At 32.1% G+C, this 25,212-nt stretch overlaps 3 protein-coding genes across 12 annotated transcripts in view; 2 read left to right on the forward strand and 1 right to left on the reverse strand.

The window, feature by feature from the left end:
• On the forward strand, positions 1–19,435 carry LOC148629843 (cysteine-rich protein 2-binding protein-like). Of its 3 annotated transcripts, none has more exons than XM_088558323.1 (18): positions 1–79; positions 1,918–2,022; positions 2,353–2,467; positions 2,930–3,064; positions 4,509–4,651; positions 5,039–5,187; positions 5,467–5,833; positions 6,513–6,716; positions 8,007–8,373; positions 9,172–9,292; positions 12,126–12,218; positions 13,447–13,527; positions 13,848–13,960; positions 15,283–15,369; positions 15,602–15,720; positions 16,698–16,746; positions 17,501–17,633; positions 18,894–19,435. In XM_088558323.1, the coding sequence occupies exons 2-18, from the start codon at positions 1,923–1,925 to the stop codon at positions 19,065–19,067; spliced, it is 2,550 nt and encodes an 849-aa protein (XP_088414449.1). In that variant the 5' UTR covers positions 1–79; positions 1,918–1,922; the 3' UTR covers positions 19,068–19,435. The 3 variants fall into 3 exon arrangements, with proteins under 3 accessions (XP_088414449.1, XP_088414459.1, XP_088414468.1); XM_088558333.1 differs by having other exon boundaries at positions 34–83; XM_088558342.1 differs by having other exon boundaries at positions 77–95.
• LOC148629844 (uncharacterized) lies at positions 18,457–25,143 on the reverse strand. 6 transcript variants are annotated; one of them, XR_015917908.1, is made up of 5 exons: positions 25,043–25,143; positions 23,774–23,889; positions 21,822–21,877; positions 19,014–20,326; positions 18,457–18,694 (listed from the first exon to the last, which is right to left on the reverse strand). XR_015917908.1 is itself a non-coding variant. In XM_088558307.1 (4 exons), exons 1-4 carry the CDS (start codon positions 25,088–25,090, stop codon positions 20,180–20,182), a joined length of 1,389 nt encoding a protein of 462 aa, XP_088414433.1. In that variant the 5' UTR covers positions 25,091–25,115; the 3' UTR covers positions 19,695–20,179. The 6 variants fall into 6 exon arrangements, 1 of the variants encoding a protein (XP_088414433.1); XR_015917898.1 differs by having other exon boundaries at positions 21,822–23,889; XR_015917889.1 differs by having other exon boundaries at positions 19,146–20,326; positions 21,822–24,911; positions 25,043–25,115.
• The window catches only part of LOC148629845 (uncharacterized), a 20,663-nt gene continuing 20,260 nt past the window's right edge, over positions 24,810–25,212 (forward strand). For 2 of the 3 annotated variants that reach the window (XM_088558385.1, XM_088558349.1), the window contains exon 1: positions 25,030–25,168. The gene's annotated coding sequence lies outside the window, so the exon portion shown is untranslated. Of the gene's footprint in view, positions 24,946–25,029; positions 25,169–25,212 lie in introns of those variants that run through there. The other variant, XM_088558376.1, reaches the window with a different exon arrangement.

The raw sequence follows: 25,212 nt of genomic DNA on the forward strand, positions 1-25,212 counted from the left end.
AATTACTTTCCCCTGTACAGATGAATCCCTCTCGAGAGCGAAGTTGCGAAAAAAAGTTTTTACCACCTTTTTAAAGAATGCACGTAAACTACGTAGTATGCAGTGTTAGAAATTAAAATAAGCTTGCAATACCAAAATTTTTCTACTCAACACTTTTATCAGGGACTTTAAAGTGTCCTTGCTTTTGTATATAATAACAGCCTGTATGAAAATGAAATGCTAACTCCTGCAGCACAGGCACTTAATTGTTTTTATCAGTTACGGGGCTTTACTATCTACAAGTACCCCGAGAATAAAATTACTAACACTTATAATCACAATATGGCAATACCTTCAGTTGCTTGTATTAAGTAATTGTCTTAGGAGTACCACAAATTGACTAATCCTTTTTTCATTTATTATTTTAATTTTGCTGGCATGTTATTTTTAATGCTTTAGCTGCTTAGTAGCATTTGCTTCCAAATCTAGTCTGCTTTGCCTTTTCAGTGTTTTTGTGTGCTTGATTACTTGCATGTTATTTATAATTTGTATGTCATGTTGTTTTAATTTCATGTGAATGTCTTGTACGTGTATGTCTTGTGTTTATTTATGTTGATTTTAAAAGCTCAGCTTTTTTTTCCTGTTTGATATAGTGACTTTAAATAAAGTTGGCTTGACTTGACTTGGATTTGACGCTAGATATATTTTTTGCTTTGACCACCATCAGGATTATAAATTTATCTGTGTCAGACATATGAAATTGTCTCATCAAGGGCTTGAAGTTCATTATTATGGGCTTGATTTCACCAAACATTTCCCCTCTTTATTTTTGTAGAATCATGTGTGTAATTACCATAGTGGATTCAAAATATGAATAACCTCCTCCATAATTTACTGCCTTTATTTTACATTTTCTGTAACTTCAGTAATTCAGTATATTTCCCTATTTTTATTTGCAATAGTTGTAGGAAATACTACTCCATTTAAATTGTGTTGATTTTGGAAATTTGGTATCAGCATTCTCGATTTAATATTTGTTAAAATAAATTTCCCCAAATAGTTTACCACATGGTATGCAGTTAATGAAAAAAGGGCCTAAACTTCAATTTATATAATATGGATATGCCACAGGACGGTACTGGAAACCTCCTGCAAATGTGAAGAAAATTAGTTGAGGAAGGTGGTGCATAAAAATAAATTAGTCAATGAAGGTGATGCATAAAAATAAGTGAACTTTTAATGTGCAAATCAGGTAATAGATATATACTCTAATTCTAGAATGTACAGCATAGCTTTTAAGGGAAACAAACTTCATATGAGAGGATTTCCATAAACTTCACACATAATTTACTTGCTACACCACTAAAAACGAACACTGATATATTAAATTTACCTCCAGTTTTCAAACCAAAGCTCCAGCTGAAAAATGACATACCTCCATTTTTTAAGGAACTGCTTTATCAAATGTTTGGAGCATTGAACATTTTTCTTTGAAATATATTTTGGTATTAAGTACATGTAGCTACAATATAAATGGTTTGAAATAAATTATTTAAAAGCATCCAAGTACTTATAGTTCCAATAAATCGTTTGAATTTGAAGTCTACTGCTGTCCATTGCTCCAATCGAACAGTAAACCAGTCTTTCAAGTTGAGGATTACTTCCCTTTGTGCAAAATTTAAAAAAAGAAGTCAAAGTTTGGAATATAAAAAGGTCTATTAAGGGGACACAATCTGTACTTTTTACCAGTTTATAAATGGATGAAAGTTAAATAAAATGTGGAAATCCTCTAGGACCAATTCATGATGGAATGATTTCTTTATCAAGGAAAATACTCTCATCACCTTGGAATTTATTTTTAGACAGATATATATCAGAGTATTGGCTTCATGCTAGTTTACAGAGGTTTTTTTTACTTTCTTTTGTTCTCTTTTGCAGAAATAATGGAATCCGCTCCATCACACTGTTATTGTAAAACACAGGATATTGATGAAGAAACTGTAAAACTGACTTGTATGAGATGTAAGCGACACTTCCATATAGGTAAAGTTCCTTATTATGGAAATAATGAGTTAACATGTACATGTGAACTTATTTTAATTTTGAGAAAAGGATTCTAATGTGTCATTATTATTCAGGGGCAAGTGGACTATATTGAACTTCTACATGTACTAAATAAATCTACCCTTCAGACACTTAAAGTTTTACATGCTGCAAGTTTCTAGATTATGATAAAAATTAGAACAAACCTTTGTCTTTATACAGTATTCATTTATGTATTTGCTTGAAAAATAATATTGCATAATGCAGTAAAATACAATAACATGATAATGTTTCCAGATTATATACATATATTAAATGTGGTCATTTCAGATTGTTTAAAGTCAGGGAAGCCATCAATACTAGTTGGAGATGTATTCTTCCACTTTGTATGTACTGAGTGTAGTTCTACAGGTGACGAGGAAGTTGAAAGAATCAAAATGCAATGGTACATTTTATTACTAGGAACCAAATTTTATACAAGGATTCTTCATCTTTTTCTTCACAAATATGAGAAAATAAAATCTGTTTAACTTGTGTTTAACAATTTAAAAAAATCTTAACTTTCAACTAATCAGGCTTTAAAACAGAACATGTTTGCATTATGCTATGCCATTTGATAAACATTTATGTACAGGTCACCTATGGTGCTTTCCATCATTTTGGTATGCCATTTGATAAACATTTATGTACAGGTCACCTATGGTGCTTTCCATCATGCAGTTTGTTACAACAGATAATTCCATTACATGGTACAAACCAACTTTCATGAATTCCATTACTGGTTCAACAGTAACAACACCTGGAAAGAACTACTGTGATACGTACCAACAATCTGCGTTTTAACTGGAAAGCACCCCTGGACTTTCATAATGTTAGTTATTATCAAATCAAATGTGATGTTTTTTAGGTCCCAAGTAGTTTTACTGGCTTTATATAACCTTCAGTTGTCGGGATGTGTTGGGAAGTATGGGTACTTTAGATGGAAGGAACATATCTGTGCTTACATCGACAAACATTGGACACTCTTATTTGGAGGACAAAGGTTAGTTTGGTTTAAAGTAAGGAAAAGTAAGGAATAGTAAAGCATAGATAATTCTGGCATTATTTTGTGGTCCAGTAATTGATACTTTTTCTAAGGGTCAACCTGGTTATTCAAAAATATTCTTATTCCATATAATTAATTCTTGATTTGAATCAGATTGGATAGTTTGGATTGTTTATTATTATAAAGAAAACCTTAAATTACTATAAACTATTAATTTCCGCAGTTTCTGGGAAGTCAACATGTTCCCATGGTATTAATTTTTGCGGTTTTTAAGGTTGAAGAAATAAAGCTTTTCAATAGTCTCGGCAGTGTTTGATTCCTCTTTTGGTCATTTCTTTTACTGTTATTATTTCCATAAATTTATGATGGCTGTAATTATGATATTAACAAGTGGACAAGGCTACATATATAATTTCCTATGGCCATTTTAATCTAACAGTGTATTCTTATGTAAAACTAAAAAGAATTCACTTAATTGTCCAAGCCATAGCTTATTGTAGAGATTAACTTATGACACTTTAATTGCATGTTTACAGATTAACTTATTGACAATTTTTAGCGTGTCTATTTAACGGTAATCTTTTATCGGTGATTACCTGCAGTGTGTGTTTGACACATACATTTTATTCTTTTTGTGAATAGCATGTTTGCACAGTATTGATTTCTATTCTTTGATGTGACAGGTACTCTATGGCCGTTGATACAAATCATTATATAAACAAGGCCATGAATTTAGAAAATGTGGAAACCATGATTTCAATGGTCAAAAGACTTGGTAATGTGAATATATTTTCACATTCTTGAGGCAACTGAGAAAATAGTGAAAATTAGTACACCCTGAAAAAATTAATTCATTTACAGTATTTTAAATGAGATACTCACCTTTAATTGTGTAATGCGTAGTAGGTTATTTTAAAGTGTGCACCACAGGCATTGAGGTTATTTTTGATAGCCTGAAAAAATGTGGCAGTCATTCCTTATAATTAAATATTAGTCACACAATTCTAGGAGTATATCATCAAAAAAGTTTGATGATATCACAGTCACATTACAAAATTTAGTCAATGAGAAATGGACAAAAATTTTTATCCAATCAGAAAACTTGCTTACTTCTGAAATTAAATTATTGTTACACACACATCTGTTTCAGGCTACAATGTATAACCATAGTTAGTTTTCCATTATAAGACGCCAGTTATTTCAACCATTCTTGCTTTAGAAATTCTGTTTTATTATAGAACGTGATACACCTACTCATTTGTTGTTTAATTTTTTGTTACAGAAGTTTCTAGTGATACTTCACTGAATTCCTTCCTTACTTTTAGAATTAAAGTATCTTTGTAATATGAAAATGTAATTGATAAAAAAATGTATATTAAACTTTAGCTCACAGATGTACGATTTTATTATTCAATATTCTTTTCATGAAAATACTTTCAAGGAAGAAGACTTCATTATGGCATGGTACAGTAGCTGGTACCCTATCATCTGGCTGTCCTCTAGTTTTTACTTCTGGTGCTAAAGAGTTAGGAGAGAATGGATGGTGGAGACTTACAGAAATGAAGCCACCTTTCATTAAACATGGTAATATTGTGCACATCTTTATCTATAGTTAAAATGCTTAGAGTTTAAAAATCAACATCAAGTAATAGATAGATTTATATGGGTCTCAAATCATATGAAATAATACAGATACATTACTATATTCAGGCTAATAATTTTCTGTATTTCATATGGTTTATAGCAGATAGAACACCATGGCATGTTGCCTGTGTTTGTGATATATTAACTGACAAGGTTTGGATTCATACATCAAACATACTTAATATTGTGTTATAAAGTTGCATAATAGACAAAACAATACAACATTTAATTGATGAAAAAATATATAACTGATCATTATGAACAGAAACCCGTATAAGTTAGTCCTTTTATTAATCTTGTGTGACTTTCTTTCATATTGTTTTACAGCACTGATTCAGTCAGCCAAACAGAACAGGAAGAAATTATCTTTATCTCCTGTAGAAAATGTCAACAAAGTTGAAGGCCTTAGAAGTAGAAGGGGGAAAACTTCTATAGAATCTGCCATGGAACTTAAAGCCAAAAGAGAAACACTTACTGTAATAATGTGTTAAGATTAAGTTATATTTAGAAAAATGTTTGTTTGCCCTCTCCTGATTTATAATGTTCACTGTTAGTAGATAGTTCAGGCAATTAAAAAAAACATTTAGAATGTCAACTTGGATTTAAAACTGATCAATATTCCTATTGAATATCTTTTCAAACATAAAAATAATTATTGCTGAAAGAGAATTACTATTTTGGGGTTTCTTTTTTATTTGCTCATGTATTTATTTCTTTCGGTAATTTGATCATGTATTTTGTGATGATTTGTACAGGAAGCCAAAGATATTAGAAGAGCTAGGAGTGTTTCATCCCTTAATGTATCTGGTCCAGATAAAAATGACCTTGAATCATCATCTTCCCAGCCATGCCCTGGTTCTTCAGGGATACAGGGAGACAGTCAGGACAATCTGGTTACCTTTGTACAGTACATTAAACAGGAACCAGTAGAAACAAACTTCTCTTGGAATCAGAGTACTTCTATGCCTTTAAATCAGAGCTTGTCATCAGTTGGTAGTGCTTCTACAGTTAATTCATCATTTTGTTCAGTAAAAAGTGAATTAGATGAAGATAGTCAATTTTCTCATGCAAGTAGTTCTAAAACAGATTCTTGGTTAACAGAAAGTGAACTAAAACCTCAAAGTAAGCAACACTTTATGTACCATTAAGTCAGTAGCAAAAGTTTAAGGAAAATCATATCAATTTTAACCAATTATAGTTCAATAATGTGAGTTGAAATATAAAACATTACAAACCAGTCATATTTTTACACTTAAAATAAATGTTTTCGTCCTAAAATGCATGAAATATTCACCATATGACATAAAACTACAATCAATAAATTAGTTACACAATGTAAACAATGGTACCAGTTATTTTTGAGCTTGCACCGTAAACAATGGTACCAGTTATTATTGAGCTTGCACTGTAAACAATGGTACCAGTTATTATTGAGCTTGCACTGTAAACAATATGTATTGTATGTCTCCCAGTGAACAACTGTATATCTTTAAGTCATATACATGCTGTAACTAATTTACTAATTTTTTCACAGTGTGATGTGGTTTTAATTTTTTTTGCTTTATATCACTTTTTTGTTTAGTTGAACGAAGTATCTCTTGGTGTAATTTTATGAAAATGTTTTTTATTAAAATTAGAACCAAAAACAGGCTTACAAAAAAAGAGTTTTATAATTTCATTGAAGAGACTCAAGATGAAGAAGAAAAAGTATGGCTAAATTATTATCAAATTACTCCATTATATGATGTGCACATCTTCAATATTTACCAATTCACATACAGTATTGTTAAAAAATTTTCAGCCAGTATTCCATCATTGTTGATGTCAGCTGATTACACAGAAGCAGAAGATTCAGACAGTGACCTAGAAATTGACCCTGGGTCCATAACTCCTCCTCTAGGATCACCTCCTCCAACCTGTCAATCTCCATTGTTACATGACATTCTATCTACTGTCTGTGATAATGCTGTAGATAGCACAGCTTTGTATCACACGACTCCTGATGGTAAGTGGATAGCTCAGCTTTGTGTCACATGACTCCTGGTGGTAAGTGGGTAACTCAGCTTTGCATCACATGACTCCTGGTTGTAAGTGGATAGCTAAGCTTTGTGTCACATGACTCCTGATGGTAAATAAATTGCTCAGCTTTGTGTCACATGACTCCTGATGGTATGTGGATAGCACAGCTTTGTATCACATGACTCCTGGTGGTAAGTGGATAGCTAAGCTTTGTGTCACATGACTCCTGGTGGTAAGTGGGTAACTCAGCTTTGCATCACATGACTCCTGGTGGTAAGTGGATAGCTAAGCTTTGTGTCACATGACTCCTAGTGGTAAGTGGATTGCTCAGCTTTGTATCACATGACTCCTAGTGGTAAGTGGATAGCTCAGCTTTGTATTACATGACTCCTGGTGGTAGGTGGATAGCTAAGCTTTGTGTCACACGACTCCCAGTGGTAAGTGGATAGCTCAGCTTTGTATCACATGACTCCTGATGGTATGTGGATAGCTCAGCTTTGCATCACATGACTCCTGATGGGGGAGCAAGTGGATAGCTCAGCTTAGTGTCACATGACTCCTGGTGGTAAGTGGATAGCTCAGCTTTGCATCACATGACTCCTGGTGGTTAGTGGATTGCTCAGCTTTGTATCACATGACTCCTGTTGGTATGTGGATAGCTAAGCTGTGTATCACATGACTTGGGATGGTAAATAGATAGCTAAGCTTTGTATCACATGACCCCTGGTGGTAAGTGGATAGCTAAGCTTTGTTTCTCATGAATCTAAGTAGTAAATTGTATCTTCCATTAATACCTTTGATTTTATATCTTTGATTGATTTAATTATTTTCACTTAGTAAAACATAAGGGCCTAAAAAAAAGTTTTTCAATTCATTTTAAAATTTTCTATATCAAAGGGGAATTAGACAATTGTACTTAACATTCTTCAGTCTTTTTTTCTAGATAATCTTATGCTGACCACATTTAATGTAAAGAAAAGTAAAAATCAGTTTATTTTTGAAACAATGCAAATCAAACTTAGGTCTTTATAGTCTCTACATATAAATTTTTTAATATTAATGTAAAGGTGAAGTCAGTTATTGTAAATGTGTAATTTTTTGTGGTTGTAGATTTTTGCATATTACTTCAAATGGGTGTTTTCGCATTTCATGGATTTGAAAAACAATAAGCATTTCATTTTTCCGCTTATTTGACCATAATTTAAACTAAAAAATTAATATGTTTACACTTTGAACATTTTTATTTCTGGTTATATATTAATTAAACTTCTTTTAGACAATCTCAGTTCAAAGAAAGATACTGAAGATGTAGAAATGTGTGTTGTTCAAGACTCAGAAAGTTTGCAGGGTAAAGGACTTCCAAGTCAGACAATTGACAGTTTAAATGGAACAGACATTCCAATGGAAACAGACCAGATAAACCAAGCTGCTAAGAAAGGTTTGCCATGCATATCTTCCATTGGAGAAACAGTCATGAAGGATGAAGCTGAATCTGTAGTTGACTCTGAAAGTGAAAGTGAAAGTAGCAGTTCTGATGAAAATGAAAGTACTGTGCAGAATGAAAGAGGAAAAATATCTAAGAAGACAAAAATAGAGAAAGATACCTTTTCAGTTGCCAGTAGTACAAAGGAAGAAGAAGAGAAGTAAGTTTGAAAGCTTGTATCAGTTTGAGGTGTCCAATGTATTTTGATATTGGCTTACAGGACTACCATTTGATTTTGGGCAGGGGGCTTGCAATTTTGGTTGGGACAGAATATTCATTTAAAAAAAAGCTTTGAATCAAAAAATTTATTTTTATATGCTGTAGAGCTAGATTATTTACTTTCATTATACTGTACAGTAGAATGTGGAGGCCAGATTTATTTTCTAGGTAGTGGTTTACATAGAAATACATGTACATTCATGTTTATATAGTTTGTGATTAAAAATTGTTTCTCTCTAGCATTAGAACATTACAGTGAATTACATGTATAAAGAATTATTATACAATGACAACAACAATATTTTTGTACCATTATAATTGTGATTTAGATATTTGGGACTAAACTTAAAAGTTTTTCTATTTCAAAAACCTGCGAAAGTAATGTTAAAAACTCAATTATACAGTTTAATTATTGCAGTTTCATTGACAAATTGATCATTTTTCATTGTTCCTAATGTCTGATACCTCACGGAACAGTCACATTGTTCCTAATGCCTGATACCTCACAGAACAGTCACATTGTTCCTAATGCCTGATACCTCAGGGAACAGTCACAATATTAAAAAATATTAACAATCTCCATTGACAGTATTATATTAAAGTAATGTTGCCAACACACAGAATAATGTCAATTTTGAATATCTCAACAAACATCACATCTTGGCCTATCAATTGCACAGTAGTAAGTAAAATCATCTTTATTAATGGTATTGAAAAAATTGATCTTAAATTGTTACAGATGTGTATTGATGAGTTTGTATGAAGAGAGACATTTATTAAAGAAATTAAATGATGCAGCAAATATAAGTCAGCTACCTCCAGAAACCAACAGATTGAGGAGGAAGCTGATTATACGACAGGTTATTAATTTGTTTATTGATTTTATAGAGGTTTCTTTGTTAAATGTATATGAAATACTGTGAAAGAATAAAAGGTTCAAATTAGTGGTAGTGTGAGGTACAAATTAATGGTAGTGTGAGGTTGAAATAAATGGGAGTCTGAGGTACAAATTAATGGTAGTGTGAGGTTCAAACTAATGGTAGTCTGTGGTTCAAATAAATAGTAGTCTGAGGTACAAATTAATGGTAGTGTGAGGTTGAAATAAATGGTAGTCTGAGGTACAAATTAATGGTAGTGTGAGGTTCGAACTAATGGTAATCTGTGGTACAAATTAATGGTAGTGTGGGGTACAAATTAATGGTAGTCTGAGGTACAAATTAATGATAGTCTTAGGTTCAAGTTAATGGTAGTGTGAAGTTCAAATTAATGGTAGTCTGAGGTTCAAATTAATGGTAGCGTGTGGTACAAATTAATGGTAGTCTGAGGTACAAATTAAAGGTAGTCTTAGGTAGAAATTAATGGTAGTCTGAGGTTCAAATTAATGGTAGTGCGAGGTACAAATTAATGGTAGTCTGCGGTACAAATTAGTGGTAGTTTTAGGTTCAAATAAGAGGTTGTCTTAGGTTCAAATTAATGGTAGTGTGAGGTTCAAATTAATGATATTGTGAGGTACAAATTAATGGTTGTGTGAGGTACAAATTAGTGGTAGTCTAAGGTACAAATTAATGGTAGTATGAGGTTTAAATTAATAGAAGTCAGAGGTACAAATTAATGGTAGTATGAGGTACAATTTAATGGTTGTCTTAGGTTCAAATTAATGGTAGTCTGAGATTCAAATTAATGATAATGTGAGGTACAAATTAAATGGAAGTGTGAGGTACAAAGTAATGGTAGTCTGAAGTACAAATTAATGGTAGTGTGAGGTTCAAATTAATAGAAGTCTGAGGTACAAATTAATGGTAGTATGAGGTACAATTTAATGGTAGTGTTAGGTTCAAATTAATGGTAGTCTGAGGTACAAATTAATAGTAATCTTAGGTACAAATTAATGGTAGTCTGAGGATCAAATTAATGGTAGTCTGATGTTCAAATTAATGGTAGTGTGAGGTACAAATTAATGGTAGTCTGAGGTACAAATTTATAGTAGTCTTAGGTTTAAATTAGTGGTAGTCTGAGGTTCAAATCAAAATAATGGTAGTCAGGTTCAAATTAATGGTAGTGTGAGGTACAAATTAATGGTAGTCTGCGGTACAAATTAGTGGTAGTCTTAGGTTCAAATTAATAGTAGTGTGATGTTCAAATTAATGGTAGTCTGAGGTACAAATTAATGATAGTTTGAGTTTCAAATTAATGGTAGTCTGAGGTTCAAATTAATGGTAGTGTGAGGTTCAAATAAATGGTAATTGAGGTACAAATTAATGGTAGTTTTTGGTACAAATTAATGGTAGTCTGAGGTTCAAATTAACGGTAGTGTTAGGTACAAATTAATGGTAGTCTGAGGTACAAATTAAAGGTAGTCTTATGTTCAAATAAATGATAGTCTGAGGTGCAAATTAATGGTAGTGTGAGGTACAAATTAATGGTAGTCTTAGGTTCAAATTAATGGTAGTCTGAGGTACAAATTAATGGAAGTGTTAGGTTCAAATTAATGTAGTATTAGGTACAAATTAATTGTAGCCGTAGGTTCAAATTAGTGGTAATATGAGGTACAAATTAATGGTAGTGTGAGGTACAAATTAATGGTAGTCTTAGGTTCAAATTTATGGTAATATAAGGTAAAAGTCAATGGTAATGTGAGGTTCAAATTATAGTGAGAGGTTCAAATTAATGGTAGTCTGAGGTACAAATTAATGGTAGTCTTAGGTTCAAATTTATGGTAATGTGAGGTAAAAAATCAATGGTAGTATGAGGTTCAAATTAATGGTAGTGTGAGGTTCAAATTTATGATATTGTGAGGTTCAAATTTATGATATTGTGTGGTACAAATTAATGGTAGTGTGAGGTTCAAATAAATGGTAGTTTTAGGTACAAATTGATGGTAGTCTTCAGCCCCCTTTTACTAGACACTTTATTGTGGACTTTTGATCCTTAAGTGGACCATTGATATTAAACTTGGAAAAGTTCAGGACTTTCCACTTTTAAAGTAAGTTTGGATCCCAGTAAGAGTTATTTGTAATAGGGATCTAATGAGTTATGGATAAGTTAATCTGTAAAACCTTGGACTGAAAGCATATAAAACCAATGAACTTTCTAATATCATGAACATTTTGATCAGTTTGTAAATCTTTTTGTTTTCTGGGTAGTTAAGAAACAAGACATTCTTATGTTTAATACATGTACTAAATTTTCTACTTAAAATTGGAACATATTGAATAAAATTGCATGTAGCATTTTAGGATTTTCAGTTTTTTTCCTATTTGATGTATAAACCTTGAATTGTTTTCTTTCTTTTTACCTTGTTCAACAATCACATAGCCAATTTACATAAACTTTACAAATTTTAAGCTCATCATGACCATAGGTTCCAGTGATCTTATCACATTGCATATATTGTCTGCCATTCATCATTTGTCCTCCATTTTCTAAGGTGGCTTCAGCTGCTTCAAGTTGCCATAGAAACAGTTCATGAAACTCATTTGCCTGTTATTTTCCTGATGGTGAACCAAAGTTTTGTCTTGGCAGGAATCATTGATTGGAAGTAGTGATTTGTTAAAAAAAATTACTTTTTGTACCATTTGCTCAAATGATATAAACACACAATATCATATTCTCACGGTTAATGATTAAGGCTCTTTAGTTTTATACAAAATGTTTTTTTTTCTTCATGTTTAAATTGGATTTCTTGTTTTACAGCTTAAGAGAGAAAGAGGACAACCTATTTTTGATATTGACATAGAAATGAACAAGATGGCTAGGAAATGTTGGGGTGATAGCTGGATAAAGGAGGTATTCTCTGAGTATTTTATGGTATTAGTGTCAGACACAATTAACAATATGATGATGTAAAAGTACATCTTAACTTTTGTGTAAAATATGAAATATATGTGGAATTACAGAATGAAACTAAAATATTTTACACAATTGATGTTAGTTTAGTTTAGACTATAACATAGACAGGTGTACATCAATACTAGCCAATGTGCAGCCACCTGTGACTGTGATTTACCTATAACTGATTAGTTGATTGCATAATTGAATTAACAGTACACGTGCAGCCCCACTGTGTATACGAATTAATTGAAGTAACTGGGAGAATCTTCATACATTTATAAGTTGATTAATTAAAAAAAAGATTTACAAGTCCACTATTTTCCCGCCGATCTTTCAGAGGTAATGAAAGCACATGGAACTGAAACTACGAATCAGTTGTAGTTTGTAATTATTAATTCATCGATTGAATTGTTTCAACAGAGAAGTTAACAGACCATTTAAATCAATATACAAAATGTTTTCGCAATTTTCTTTTATAAATAATCAACATTTTTTGTATCACTCAGAAGTTTTTGGCTGTTTGCCTATTTGATGAAAAAGTCCAAGAGATACAATGTTTTCTTTACATGTTAGAACATCCATGTGTGGCCGAAATTGAACTCGTTCACTAGCTCTGATATTTTTTAAAAGACAGAGTATGTGTTGAAATAACACAATTTCCAGTATTTATCTTAAAATAACAACATAAAAATGTTTTTAAAGTTTTTTTTTCGATCTAAGCATGTAAAAGACTGACACAAACGTCTGCTGAAGTTTGATAAAATGTACGGCACGGGCTGTCAAAATTTCCAGACCCTTGGTCTAGTCTGTTAAACAAGAGTTAACTAAACCCACAATAAATACCAGTTAAAAGGTTTCTAACCTGAAATATGTTTTGGCATCAACACAATATCTGGTTTCATTCTGTAGTATGAAAAGTTACTTAATTTACTATGGTTATCAGTCAAGGGCCTGTATGTGAGAAAACCATGCAAAACTGAAAAAATCGTCCGGAAGTCGTTTTGAAATTGCTGTAAATTGTATATAAGGAATGAAAGAAGGTCATAAGAGATTTCCATAAATGCATATGATTATGACCAGACTTTGTTCTGTTTTTAGTAACAGCCTCATAATAGGATTTAACCTTGCTATATTGACAAAATGTATAATTGTTTTAGTATTTATTATCTTATGTATTCTGTAGGATGAGAACCGACTCAATCCACAAGGGTTACCTGTGAACAGGTTTTTACCTGGGGATGTTAGAATACTTGACAGATTTCAAGTAGGTACAATTTTTCATCATTATCTCAGATGTAGGCATTTGATTTTTTAAAACTTTTCATTTGATGCATCTTTTTCTGTATAGTTATTTATTATGCTTCAACATCAGGATACAAAATTATAACCTAATAAGCAGTTGATTACCATAAAAAGAGAATTTTGGAAGTTTTTCATTTTTTACATTTATTTTTTTGTCCATTATTCCACATTAATATTATGAGACACAGGTACTACTTTTTAAATTTTTTATTACCATAATAGGAAAACTGATTTTGATTTGGTAATATAACAAACACCCAAATACTTTACTATTTTCAACAGACTTCTGGGTTCAGTTCTAAGTTACTGACCCAGCAGAGACCTTCATTCCTGAATAGATTGGTTGGTACAGAAGATGACCAGCTGCAGTGTTTTGTCAGTCCATATACTGCAAGGTTAGATTTATTTATCTGAGAGATATTAAATTGTGGGTATTTTTGTTTCATGGTAATTTTCACTACATTGAGGGTCATGAAATAACAATTAAGATAACCTACATGCTAAAATATCATTTTTTGATTTGCCTATTACATCCACACATCTGATTGTAAAATTTACACCCTCAGATGTTTGATGCTGGAAATTCCAAGGATTCCTACAACAATCATATGCTCACCTGAATCCAAGCCTTTACTTGTCATTGTACTTCAGCTCACCTGTAGTTACCTTTTTATTAACTGTAAAGTTATACTATTTTCCCTTGAACCGTCAGGATTTCTCCAAAAATTGAGTTGCCCCATGCAGGTCCAGGTGTTAAAAAAATAGGCCTGCAGCAGCGCTAAGCTTGTTGTAAAAGGCGACTAAATAGTTCTCAGAAACCTAGCCGGGGGCTAGGTGCTCTGCCCACAGAGCAACTGGGATGTGTGCCCCAGGTGGTGGAATGGGGTACCCCTGGCATGTTACATGCTGGCGTTGTCAGGCTGTAATACAGAAAACCTGACTGCAAACCATAGTGGTGCACCGTGTTGGGAAAGATGCCACGTTCCTCGCACGTTAAAGAACCCTGCTGTGGTATTCAGTAGAAGTAGGAACCTTTGCGTCCGCCCACAGGAGGCTAAATTGTCCGACCTTACCCATCTCTCCCTTTTTTTAGTAGCAATCAAAATTTGTCGACCCCATTATCCTTGTGTCCCAACCCTTTTTTTCATCACATCATTTCATATTCATTTTATCATCCATTTCATGTTCATCGTCTGAATATAGCTGAAATATTGCTGCTCGGACGTAAACCCCAACAATCAATCAATCAACCAAAAATTGAGTTGAATATTGTCAGTATGTCTACTAATACTATTTTACAGGTTACTTTACATGGTTGAATTATATTTACATTAATTAGGTGTTTGTTTTGACCATTCCAAAAGTGTGACTATTATAAAACATCACTATTCAATCATATCATGCAGGGCTCTTTTTTTAGCTGTGAATTAAGAGGGTGTCCAGGCAAAAACCTAGCAGTGGTTGGCACGTGAAAAACTTTGTTCAAAAACAATTTTCATCCTTTTCATACCACAAATGCACCCTTCTTCAAAGTTAAATGTTGATTTTTGATTAACTGGATAAAAGAGAAATAAATTACATAGAAAGCATTGAAATTCATTGAAAAAAGGGAGATAACTCTTTAATATAAATTATGACTACATAAGTGTTTGAATGATTCAAACATATATATACTTGACTTTGTTATTGCTATGAAATGTTGCAAATCTTTATACAGAATATTGAAACCATTTATAAGGAGAGATTATGAATCCAAAGCAAGGAAGATGAGTTTATTGGAGGAGATTAAGGCTTATCCACATAGGTAAGTTAGATATAGATTATTGTATGTATGTGTCATTGAACTTTTATTCATAGTATTTATTTTGAAGAAATCTGTGACAGCAATGGATGACCGTGATGAATTATCTATCATATTCCATGAATATCTATGTTTTATGGGCATATTTTTCAGCCATATAACATTTTTTTTTGAGTGTACTAAAAAGGATACAGTCTTAAATCTATTTAGTATAAAGTCAATTTATATGTTACAGGAAAGATCCTTCCTGGGTTGCTCTGCCCTCCCCACCTATTGATTACTGCTATGTCCGTCCACAACATATTCCATCTGTTAACATTCTATGTCGTGAGTTCTTTTGGCCAGGTATTGATTGTAAGTATTTCTTCCTTAATTCATATGCTTGACGATGATGTCTGATATCTTTTCAAATTTGACCCATTGATAATATTTCGGTATAACTTCAAAAAAGGTGTTATTTTCATTTAAAGAAGTTTTACTTACATATACCTCATTATCTGCTTAAAATGTTAATATTTGTATATTTCTTAAGTGAGCCCTGATTGGTTCAATATTTAAATGATGATAACTTTCTCAATGGTTTTTATTAGAGCATTGACCTTTCTGAGTGACACAATTAAAAAATTAGGTAGTTTATCGTAATTGTTCAATGTAAAATGAAGAGTGTTCTTTAGAGTAATTACTGTTTATCTTTCACATATATATATGACATACCTGTTAACTTGTTGATTGCTCAGAGAGGGAGATCTCCCTCTTATCAGCTTTTCTAAGAGGAAGATAACCTTATTCATAGAAAAAAAGGACCATTTAATTACAAAGATAAGACAAAGATATGAAATATTGGATAAGCTCATTAATCTACTAAGAATTTCTTATCAAAATTTATGTGATTGGTACTACAAATGGATCAATCATTTTTTTATTGTTACTCAATGATTATTATGTTTAATAAACATTGTCCAAATATCAATTTAATAAGCAATTTAGAACATAATTTGTGCTATATATCTGCTTAGGGGAGAAATTTGTGAAAGAGGGTGATTTGTGTCTTCCATGTAAGATACTTTCTCAAAGAGGAAGATTGACACAAAAAGAGTGTGTTCTCCCTCCAAAAGAGGAAGGGTTAATAGTTATGATATGGCATTAGATTATTTGGTATCATCAATTAAAGCTTCCGCAATAAAAGGTAGTTGGGGGTCTAACTTTTAAGTTAGTGATAAGTAATTTTAGAGTAAATTGTTGAGGTAATTTTTTTTTCTGAATGTTCTACTGTTTTTAATTTCAAAGAAGTTCTTACAGTTATCACTGATTTTTTTATATGACTGTTGTAGTATCAGAGTGCCTTCAGTATCCTGATTTCAGTGTCATTGCTCTCTTCAGGTAACTTATGATTATTTTCCTTCAGGTAACTTATGATTATTTTCGCAATAGAAATAAAGGGAGTTAATGATGAACCTTATTAATTTTCAATGTCCTGATGTTACAGCAAGATCAAGAGTATTGAGTCAAATTAATACACACTAAGGGAAGTCACACTTTTGACACCCTTGGTGATTATAACATGTTAGAATCTTCGGCTGATGATTCCTACTTGAATTATATTTTTCTTTCATATAAGTTACTGACTTTTTTTCAGTTTTTGTATGTAATTAAAGAAACAATTTTGATACCAGGTCATTTTTCTGTTGGTGTATGTATTATTATAAACATACATGAACAGTAAATTCTTATTTATGTTAAATTCTGTAAATTTTCATACAACCATCTTTTCGCTGACTTATTATGGTAAACCACTCTCCATTTATCAACAAGTTGAACATGAACTCAAACACGTTACAGGAAATTTAATTATTTTTGATATAATGTTAGTGAATATGGAAGAAAGTTCCCATTTTTTTTTGGTTTTAATTTTGTTTTGCAATATTATGGGGCTTTGAACACTGCAAAATAAAATTAAATGGGCTATTACGAGTTTTTGTGCATTTATTTATTTGATTTTTTATTGATTAAGTAAGATCAAAATGTTTTGATTGATAAAACTCCATCAAAAAACTTCTTCATTTTAACTAAATGGTGAAAAATAAAAATACTGGCATGAATTTTAATTTCAATTTATGTATTTTATAATTTCAAGGAAGATAGTGATAGGTTTTGCTTTCATGGTGCCAGATGTATCTTATAATGAGGCTTACATTTCCTTTATCTTCACCCATCCAGAGTGGAGAGGGGCTGGTATCGCCAAGTTTATGTTATATCATCTTATACAGGTAGGAATGATCATTTCTTCTTTTTGTTTTTGGAGGACTAAAAACTTGTACTTCATGTTCTGTCGAGGTCAATATCATGTTGCATCATGTATGAAATAGAGATGGGAAAATAATTTACTTATATATTTGAATAAGAAAACATTTTCTTATCATTTAAGTGCATATTTGGCATATTATGTGTATACATGATAATGTATTATGCTGTAATTGTTAAAAAAAAATCAATTCTGTTTGTGTGACATGAAAGTTTGGTTATGATATGAACATTTCATGTTGCTTTGGTGCAATGTAGCTTGGGAATTACTATCCTTCATTCTGTGTATTGTGTGAATGTACCTATTATGTGAGTGAGTCATTTACATCCTAAAAATAGGGTTGTATATTGTCTGTAAGGTACATGTATGTAAATTGTACATGCATGTACTATGTAAAAGGTTTCAGTATAAGCAGAAAAATTAGATGGAATGTACTTAAGACGAGGGTATATTTTCAGTTATTAAAATGAGTTGTTATCTATTTTCGTTTATTTATCCTGATAAGCCTCAATATTTTTTTTTATTTTCTTGCTGCCCTTCCCTTTCTACTGATTACCAGACTTTGTCTGGTTTGGCTGATAACTGTTACTGGGGGCCATCTCAGTATTGTTATTTTAACTAACTTACATTTTGGGGTTGCGCTCACTTGCTCACAATCCTATAGGTGTCTTACTGTGCTTGGCATTAGGTGTTTTTCACTTTTTATGACTATGTTTTGACAAAATTCAGTGCAATGCCAGTAATAATGTACACAGAAAATGCAACATATATTGAAACACATTTATGACTGATGTGTAAATATTTATTTGTGTGCATGTAATAGCTTAAAAATTATATATAAAAAGTTTATGAAAATGTTTCATATTACATATACTAGTAGATAGCACATATTTACCTTATGACATTTAAACAAAAGTTTTTCATGAGTTCATTTTTCAGTAATAAACATGTTTTTCACATGTTTACATGCAGGTCCATAACAAGTGTGAAACATGTTATAATTTGCGTATGTATTGATTGTAAGGTCTGAAAAAAAGAAAATTCATTAAAAATAAATAGTCTTACCCTATCAAACCTATATAAAAACAGGCAAAATATGTTATGCCAAGCAGTACACCCATTTCTATAGCAGTTATAAACGAAGATCTTAATGTTAAAAGCTATTGATTTCATTTTTTTATTTTTCTTTTGATTTACAGTGATACCCTTTCATATCTTCTTTCAGACATGTATGGGCAAAGATGTCCGTCTTCACGTCTCGGCAACTAATGCTGCTATGATACTGTATCAAAAATTTGGTTTTAAACCTGAGGAGTTTATGTTAGACTTTTATGATAAATATTACCCCGAAGACTCCAAGGAATGTAGGCATGCATTCCACCTCAGACTCAGGAGGTGATCAGTTGGATAGTAATGGTACAAATATTCCTCTGAAGGTCAAATACATAATCCACTTGTTTACATCCTGATGACTTACTTTATTGTCTGGTTACGTTATGAGTACTTCACTTCAGTCTGAAGCAATGTAAAAATATATTCCACCATTAACAATGGAAAGTCAACGAAGGAGGTTTGAACCTAGTAAAAGGAGATAAAATTGCAAAATTCTGTGAAACAAATGCCTTGTAGAATTCACAGAATAAAGACATGAATTACGTGAGAAGGAATCATAGAATGCTTTCTAACTGGTGGTTTAGAGATAGCTCGATATTTGTCTTTCATGTATAGTGTTCAAAACTTAAAGCAATTAAAATGGAACAAACGATATTTTATGCTGTTTTTATACAACCACAATTATTTTGTAGTCTTATAATGGTATGGCCCCGTCATTGTTGTTGTCAGTGCCTTTGTTAGTTTGTAGACAATTGACTTTCATGTGATGACTTAAGCTGGTGAATGTTAAAAAAAGGAAGTAATTAAAATTGTGGTGATATGACCTCAACCATAGGTTTTTCTTTAAAAAAGAAATTTCTTACTCCAACTGGACTAAAGGAACAAAAAAAAAACAAAAAAAAACTAGCATTCATAAAATTTAACTATCTGCTGTTATTATAAGTGTATGAATTTCTGTGGAATTGTTCTTCAAGTTAAATACCAAAAGAGGAATGTCATTATAATCAATCAGTTATCGTGAATAAAAAAAGATGATGATTCGTGCCAAGAACGCTTGAAGATTTAACTCCTGATATTTTGGTTATTCACTCTTGACAATTGATTATCCTATTAAATATAAATAACATTCCATCCCATAAAATCGATAATTCCAACATCAGCAGATGGTATTGCAACGAAGTGTTTACACAACTTGTGGTAGGTATCTTCAATACTTCTTTATGGTGATAAAATTTGAAACCAACTTAATGTATGTTATCAAAAGTCTATTGTCTGAAAACTGGGGAATTTCGTTGATAGTCACTTATTTACAAACCCTGCTCTAGTCACGTGCGTTATTTCATTGCACAGCAGAGTAATTTACATTAAAACTCGAGGTGTATGATGATAATTAATCATCTATATAATTTCTGCTGTTCCATTATTTTCTTTTTCTTGGCTGTCATCACCAATTTCCTTTAAAATTTGCTGAATTTCGTCAGATTGAAGGAGTTCTTTGAATCTTTTGCTGTATACTCTGTTCACGATTCTCTCTTGAGATGGAGACTGAAATTAAACATTAAAAATCAAGAGGATGAGAACTGATATATTCTTATACAAAGCATTTCTTTATATAGGTATGCTATATCATAGAATTAAATTTCATGCGGAAGCGAGGTCAGCTTTTTGTATAGCAACATTGTTGTAACTATGGTTACTGAGGGCGGAGGTATCTTTAATGACTTCTAGTTTTATATTTGCAGTAACGATTATACGAATTATTATGTTTTTGTTTTTGAATGATCGTTTTTTTAAATTATAGTCAGATACTTGAACTCTCTCCTAAGATGTGCGTTGAAAAGGACTTTTATTTCAATTAATTGTGATTAATGGAGAACACGAGAGTTTGATTTTACTAATTAATTATAATGGAACACATATTTCTATGAGACGTTTTATAGACTGAATTTCGGAGTAGAGTTATACGCTTTTGAAATCCGAAGTGTTGAGATGCGCTCTGTGTTTACGTTCCTTCTGGCTAGTTCTTTTACCTGCTGCCCAGATTTTATCAGTTCGGAAGTATTGTTCTTACCCTTCATGTTCAAATTAATCTATACGACATTTTATCTGTCGATTTTTCGGCTGACATGTTGTAGTTTGGTGACTTTATTTTGTCGTTATTTGAGGTTGATGAATTTCAACATGGAGTATCAAACTTAAATGTTTACATCTACTTGTATTTAAAGAAATTAAGCATAAATATCGTTGCATTCAAAATGTCGATTTTATGACACGTTCTTAAAGTCTTATAAAAGACGAATTAAAAAAGAGTAACAACTGAAATAAAATTAAATGACAAATGATCAAAAGAAGACGACTTCTATATCTTTGTCTCAAAACCTGAGGTTCAGCTGATGGTTGTGCAAAGAATAGGCCATCGTATGGTGAGCCAAAGTGACAAAAATGAGTATTTTCTAATATTAAAAAATGATTTTTTAATATTACAAATTCATTTTCTATTATTACAAATTAATTTCTTATACCACAAAACACTTTTTTAATATTAAAAATTCAATTGAATTTCAAATATTGAAAAAAAAACCGATTTTTCAATATTAGAAATTGATTTTCTGATATTGGAAAATGAATTTGTTGTATTCAATTTCGTTTTTTAATATCAGAAAATCATTTTGTAATATTAAAAAATTTGACTGATTTTGCAATGTTGCAAAGTGATTTTCTAATATTACAAATTCATTTTCTAATATTACAAATTCATTTTCTAATATTACAAATTCAATGTGTAATATTACAAAATGTTTGATGTTTTATAATATTACTAAATCAGGAATTTGTAATATTAGAAAATAAATTTATAATATTACAAAATGAATTTCTAATATTGAAAAATCTTTTCTAAAAAAATGATTTTGTAATATTAAAAATTCATTTTCTACTATTACGAAATATTGATTTTTGTCCACTTTAGCTTGCCATACCATCGACTTGTTATTCATAGCGTAATTGTAACCACAAAGAACTTTTAAGATAGTGTACTTACTATGGTATTTGTGTATTCTTTGAGATCTTCGTCTGAATCTGCCATTTCTGATGTTCCTGTAAACCATGTCATAAAGTAGACAACCACCAGCATAATAACTACGGCTATTACATTGCCTATTGTTAATATAATATACTTCACATTTGACTCACAACTTTTATACCCTGATATTACAGTGCTAGCCGGACAGCTTTGATAACAAACGTGATCATAAGCATATGAACAGGATATTTCATCAACACAGATGGATCCATTTTGTAAGTATCCATCTGGACAGACTTGGTAGCAATGAGCACGAGGGGAGATATCCGAGAAATGTTTATATATCAAGGGAAGATTAGGAGGACAGGTATCAAGACATTCGTTACCAGCGATCACTTTTTCCTTTGGACATTCCTTAATACATTTTGTTCCATCTAAGTAAAATGACGGAGAACATCTATTGGTACATCTTCGACCGATGCTTGAATGTTCTACGTATGTATGAAATGGACAGGAGTCGATTTTTTTACAGACACTATCCACTATTAACATTTCTAGTGGACATTTTTCAACGCAAAGATTTGTATTGTCCTTCAATAATAGATGATGAGGACACTGATTATAACACTTCCTACCATGAGATGTTACTTCTATAACAAACTTCTTATGTTGACACTTGCGGGCACATCGGTTTCCTTCGATGTATGGAAATGCGTTTGTACAATTTCGAACGCATACATTATCGTTTGAAGCCACTTGATTTTCAGGACATTTGTTCACACACATTTTTTCTTGTAAATTAATGAATTGATGGGAGGCTGGGCAATCTGCTATGCACACGGACATGTGACTGTTTAGCCTTTCTGGACAAATGTCATAACAAGTTTCATTGTATGAAACCGTATTTTCCGGACATTTTTTTACACAAGTATAAATTCCGGATCCCTGACCATTTTTTGTATAGTTAGTTTGTTGATTTTTTGGACAATTGTATAAACATGATGAATTGAATGTAAATGTTGTATTAGGACAGCTTGAAACACACGTCAAGTTAAAATTATAAGTTCCCGACGGACACTCATTTAGACAATAATGCTTTGCCACTCGTTTTGATGTCATATTATGGAACTGATAAGGATTTCCGTCCGGACAGTTCTCAACACACGTTCCGTTTAACTGAAAAATCGCCTCGTTAGGACACGATTCCAAGCAAGTCTTGTTAAATACCAATGCACTGTCACATGCGTTGACACACTTATAGAACGATCCTTTCCAAATTTTGAATTCTTGTAGTTTAGAACAATTTTTCGTGCACGTACCATTGCTGGCATAGTTGACCTCAGATGGACATTGGAGGACACAATCAGTATCATTGTAAATGAACTTACCAGATGGACATGATTTTACACAATGAAATCGTTTTTCTTTCGTATACTGCCATCTCCAATATACATATACTTTCTTAGTATAATACTCTATATTTACCAATGGAGAGTTAATGCTGCATTTATCATTACATGTGTGATCCACTTGAAATTTAGCATCTTTAGGACATTCCTCTACGCAAACATCATTATAACTGAGCGTCCTTGGACATATGTCGACACATTTAAAATGTGAACCTGTCTTTAGTTTCAAATTGGAAGAGGGTGGGCATAGTTCACTACACGTGTCATTAACAATAAAATTTCTATCTTTTGGACAATTTTGAACACATTTTTTTTCTTTGTATATGAATTCATTTCTTGGACATGTTTTGAGGCATTTATAATGACTTATATAAGGTCCATATTTATATCCTGAACCTTTACTTATTTCAGTGAAATAACTATGCATTTCAGGGCATTCCTCAAGGCATGTCTTGTTAAATTCAAAATTAGCTTCTTTCGGACAAATGTCAAAACAGACTGAGTCATTGAAGTAGTAATAAGACGGTGGACAGTCTGCCAAACAGATTATTGAATACCCACCACTTGAAAATATTGTCGTTTCTTTGATGTAGTAAGGTAACTTCCCATCGCACTGTTTGGCACAAGTGTCATTCATGATGAACCTTGCATGTACAGGACAGTATTCAAGGCAAGAGCTGTTAAAGTAAAAGTCATCACATTTATTTACACACTTGTTACTTCTGGATATAGGCTTAAATAATGGATAACTCTGCGGACATGTTGAATGACACGTTCCATTAAACTCGAAAGGGACTTTGGAGGGACACTTTGGAGTACATACATTATCGCTAACCAAATGAAATTGTCGGGAATTATAAAATCCGTTCTTGCTATTTTCATCAGTAGGTAATCCTTTTGGATTACATTCCTCTACGCACATAAATTTTGCCCGCCCATAATTTTTTATATCATTTCTCATATTCGGCGACCCGTCATAGTATTTTGGATATAAGTATGCAGAAGATTCGGGACATCGAAGAACGCAGGTGCTGTTGAAAAGAGATTTAGCGCTTGGGCACGATTCAACGCATCTTGTACCGTCATATACAGTGTCTACAGGGCACTCCTTTACGCATGTAAATATTTTATTGTAATTTGTATAAACCAAAAGTTTGTAGCGATTTGATTCCGGACAGTCAGTGTAGCATGTCTTATTTAACAAAAACGGTTTATTTTTAGGGCACTGCAATTTGCATTCATTGTCTGATCGTGACATATATGTAAACTTAGGGCAATTCATTACACACTGCATCAAATTTGTAGATTTAAAAAGAAAAGGGTGTGTGGAAGGGCACTGTAAAGAGCATGTTTTGTGTCCTTCTAATTCTATTCCATTACTTCCATTGACTGTTATTAGAGCTGATTCGGGAGGGCACTGTAGTAGACATGTTCTGTTGAACTCCACGGTGTAATCCGGGCAACGATCCAGACAATTCATATCGTAAAAATATGGATAATCAGCTTCACAAAATTGTGCTAGATATACACCTTCATTTCCATAAGAACAGAATTTTGAGAGATCTGTACTGATTTCTTTTGAGTTCATAGGACATGTTTCGACACATTTCTGTTTATGAAGATACTTTGTCGTTGGGCATATGTCAACACAGGAAAACCCACTCTTGACTTTGTTGGGTGGACAAATTATTGCTATTGCCTGTAAATGTAGATATTAAATATGGAAACTGAAAGTAAGTATGGAAAGCTAAGTAAAGAGATTAATATTAGTTAACATGAAAGGAAATAAAAAATCGCATTGAAAAATAAAATAGAAGATGCACCGCCTACCTGCATACAAGCACTGAGGAATACAACTGTTATGTAAAGTTGCGCCATTTCCGTTTGGAATTTTCAATCTTTTTATAGCATCCGAACAGAACCGAGGACTAGTATACTGTTAGTTTATAATTCTAGGTATGTAGAATATTTATTTGAAAAGTGATAATTGGAGAAAATTA

This window comes from Perna viridis, chromosome 1 (assembly GCF_037379345.1).
Source record: "Perna viridis isolate PV_CMFRI_1.1 ecotype Kerala chromosome 1, ASM3737934v1, whole genome shotgun sequence".
NCBI classification, from domain to species: domain Eukaryota; kingdom Metazoa; phylum Mollusca; class Bivalvia; order Mytilida; family Mytilidae; genus Perna; species Perna viridis.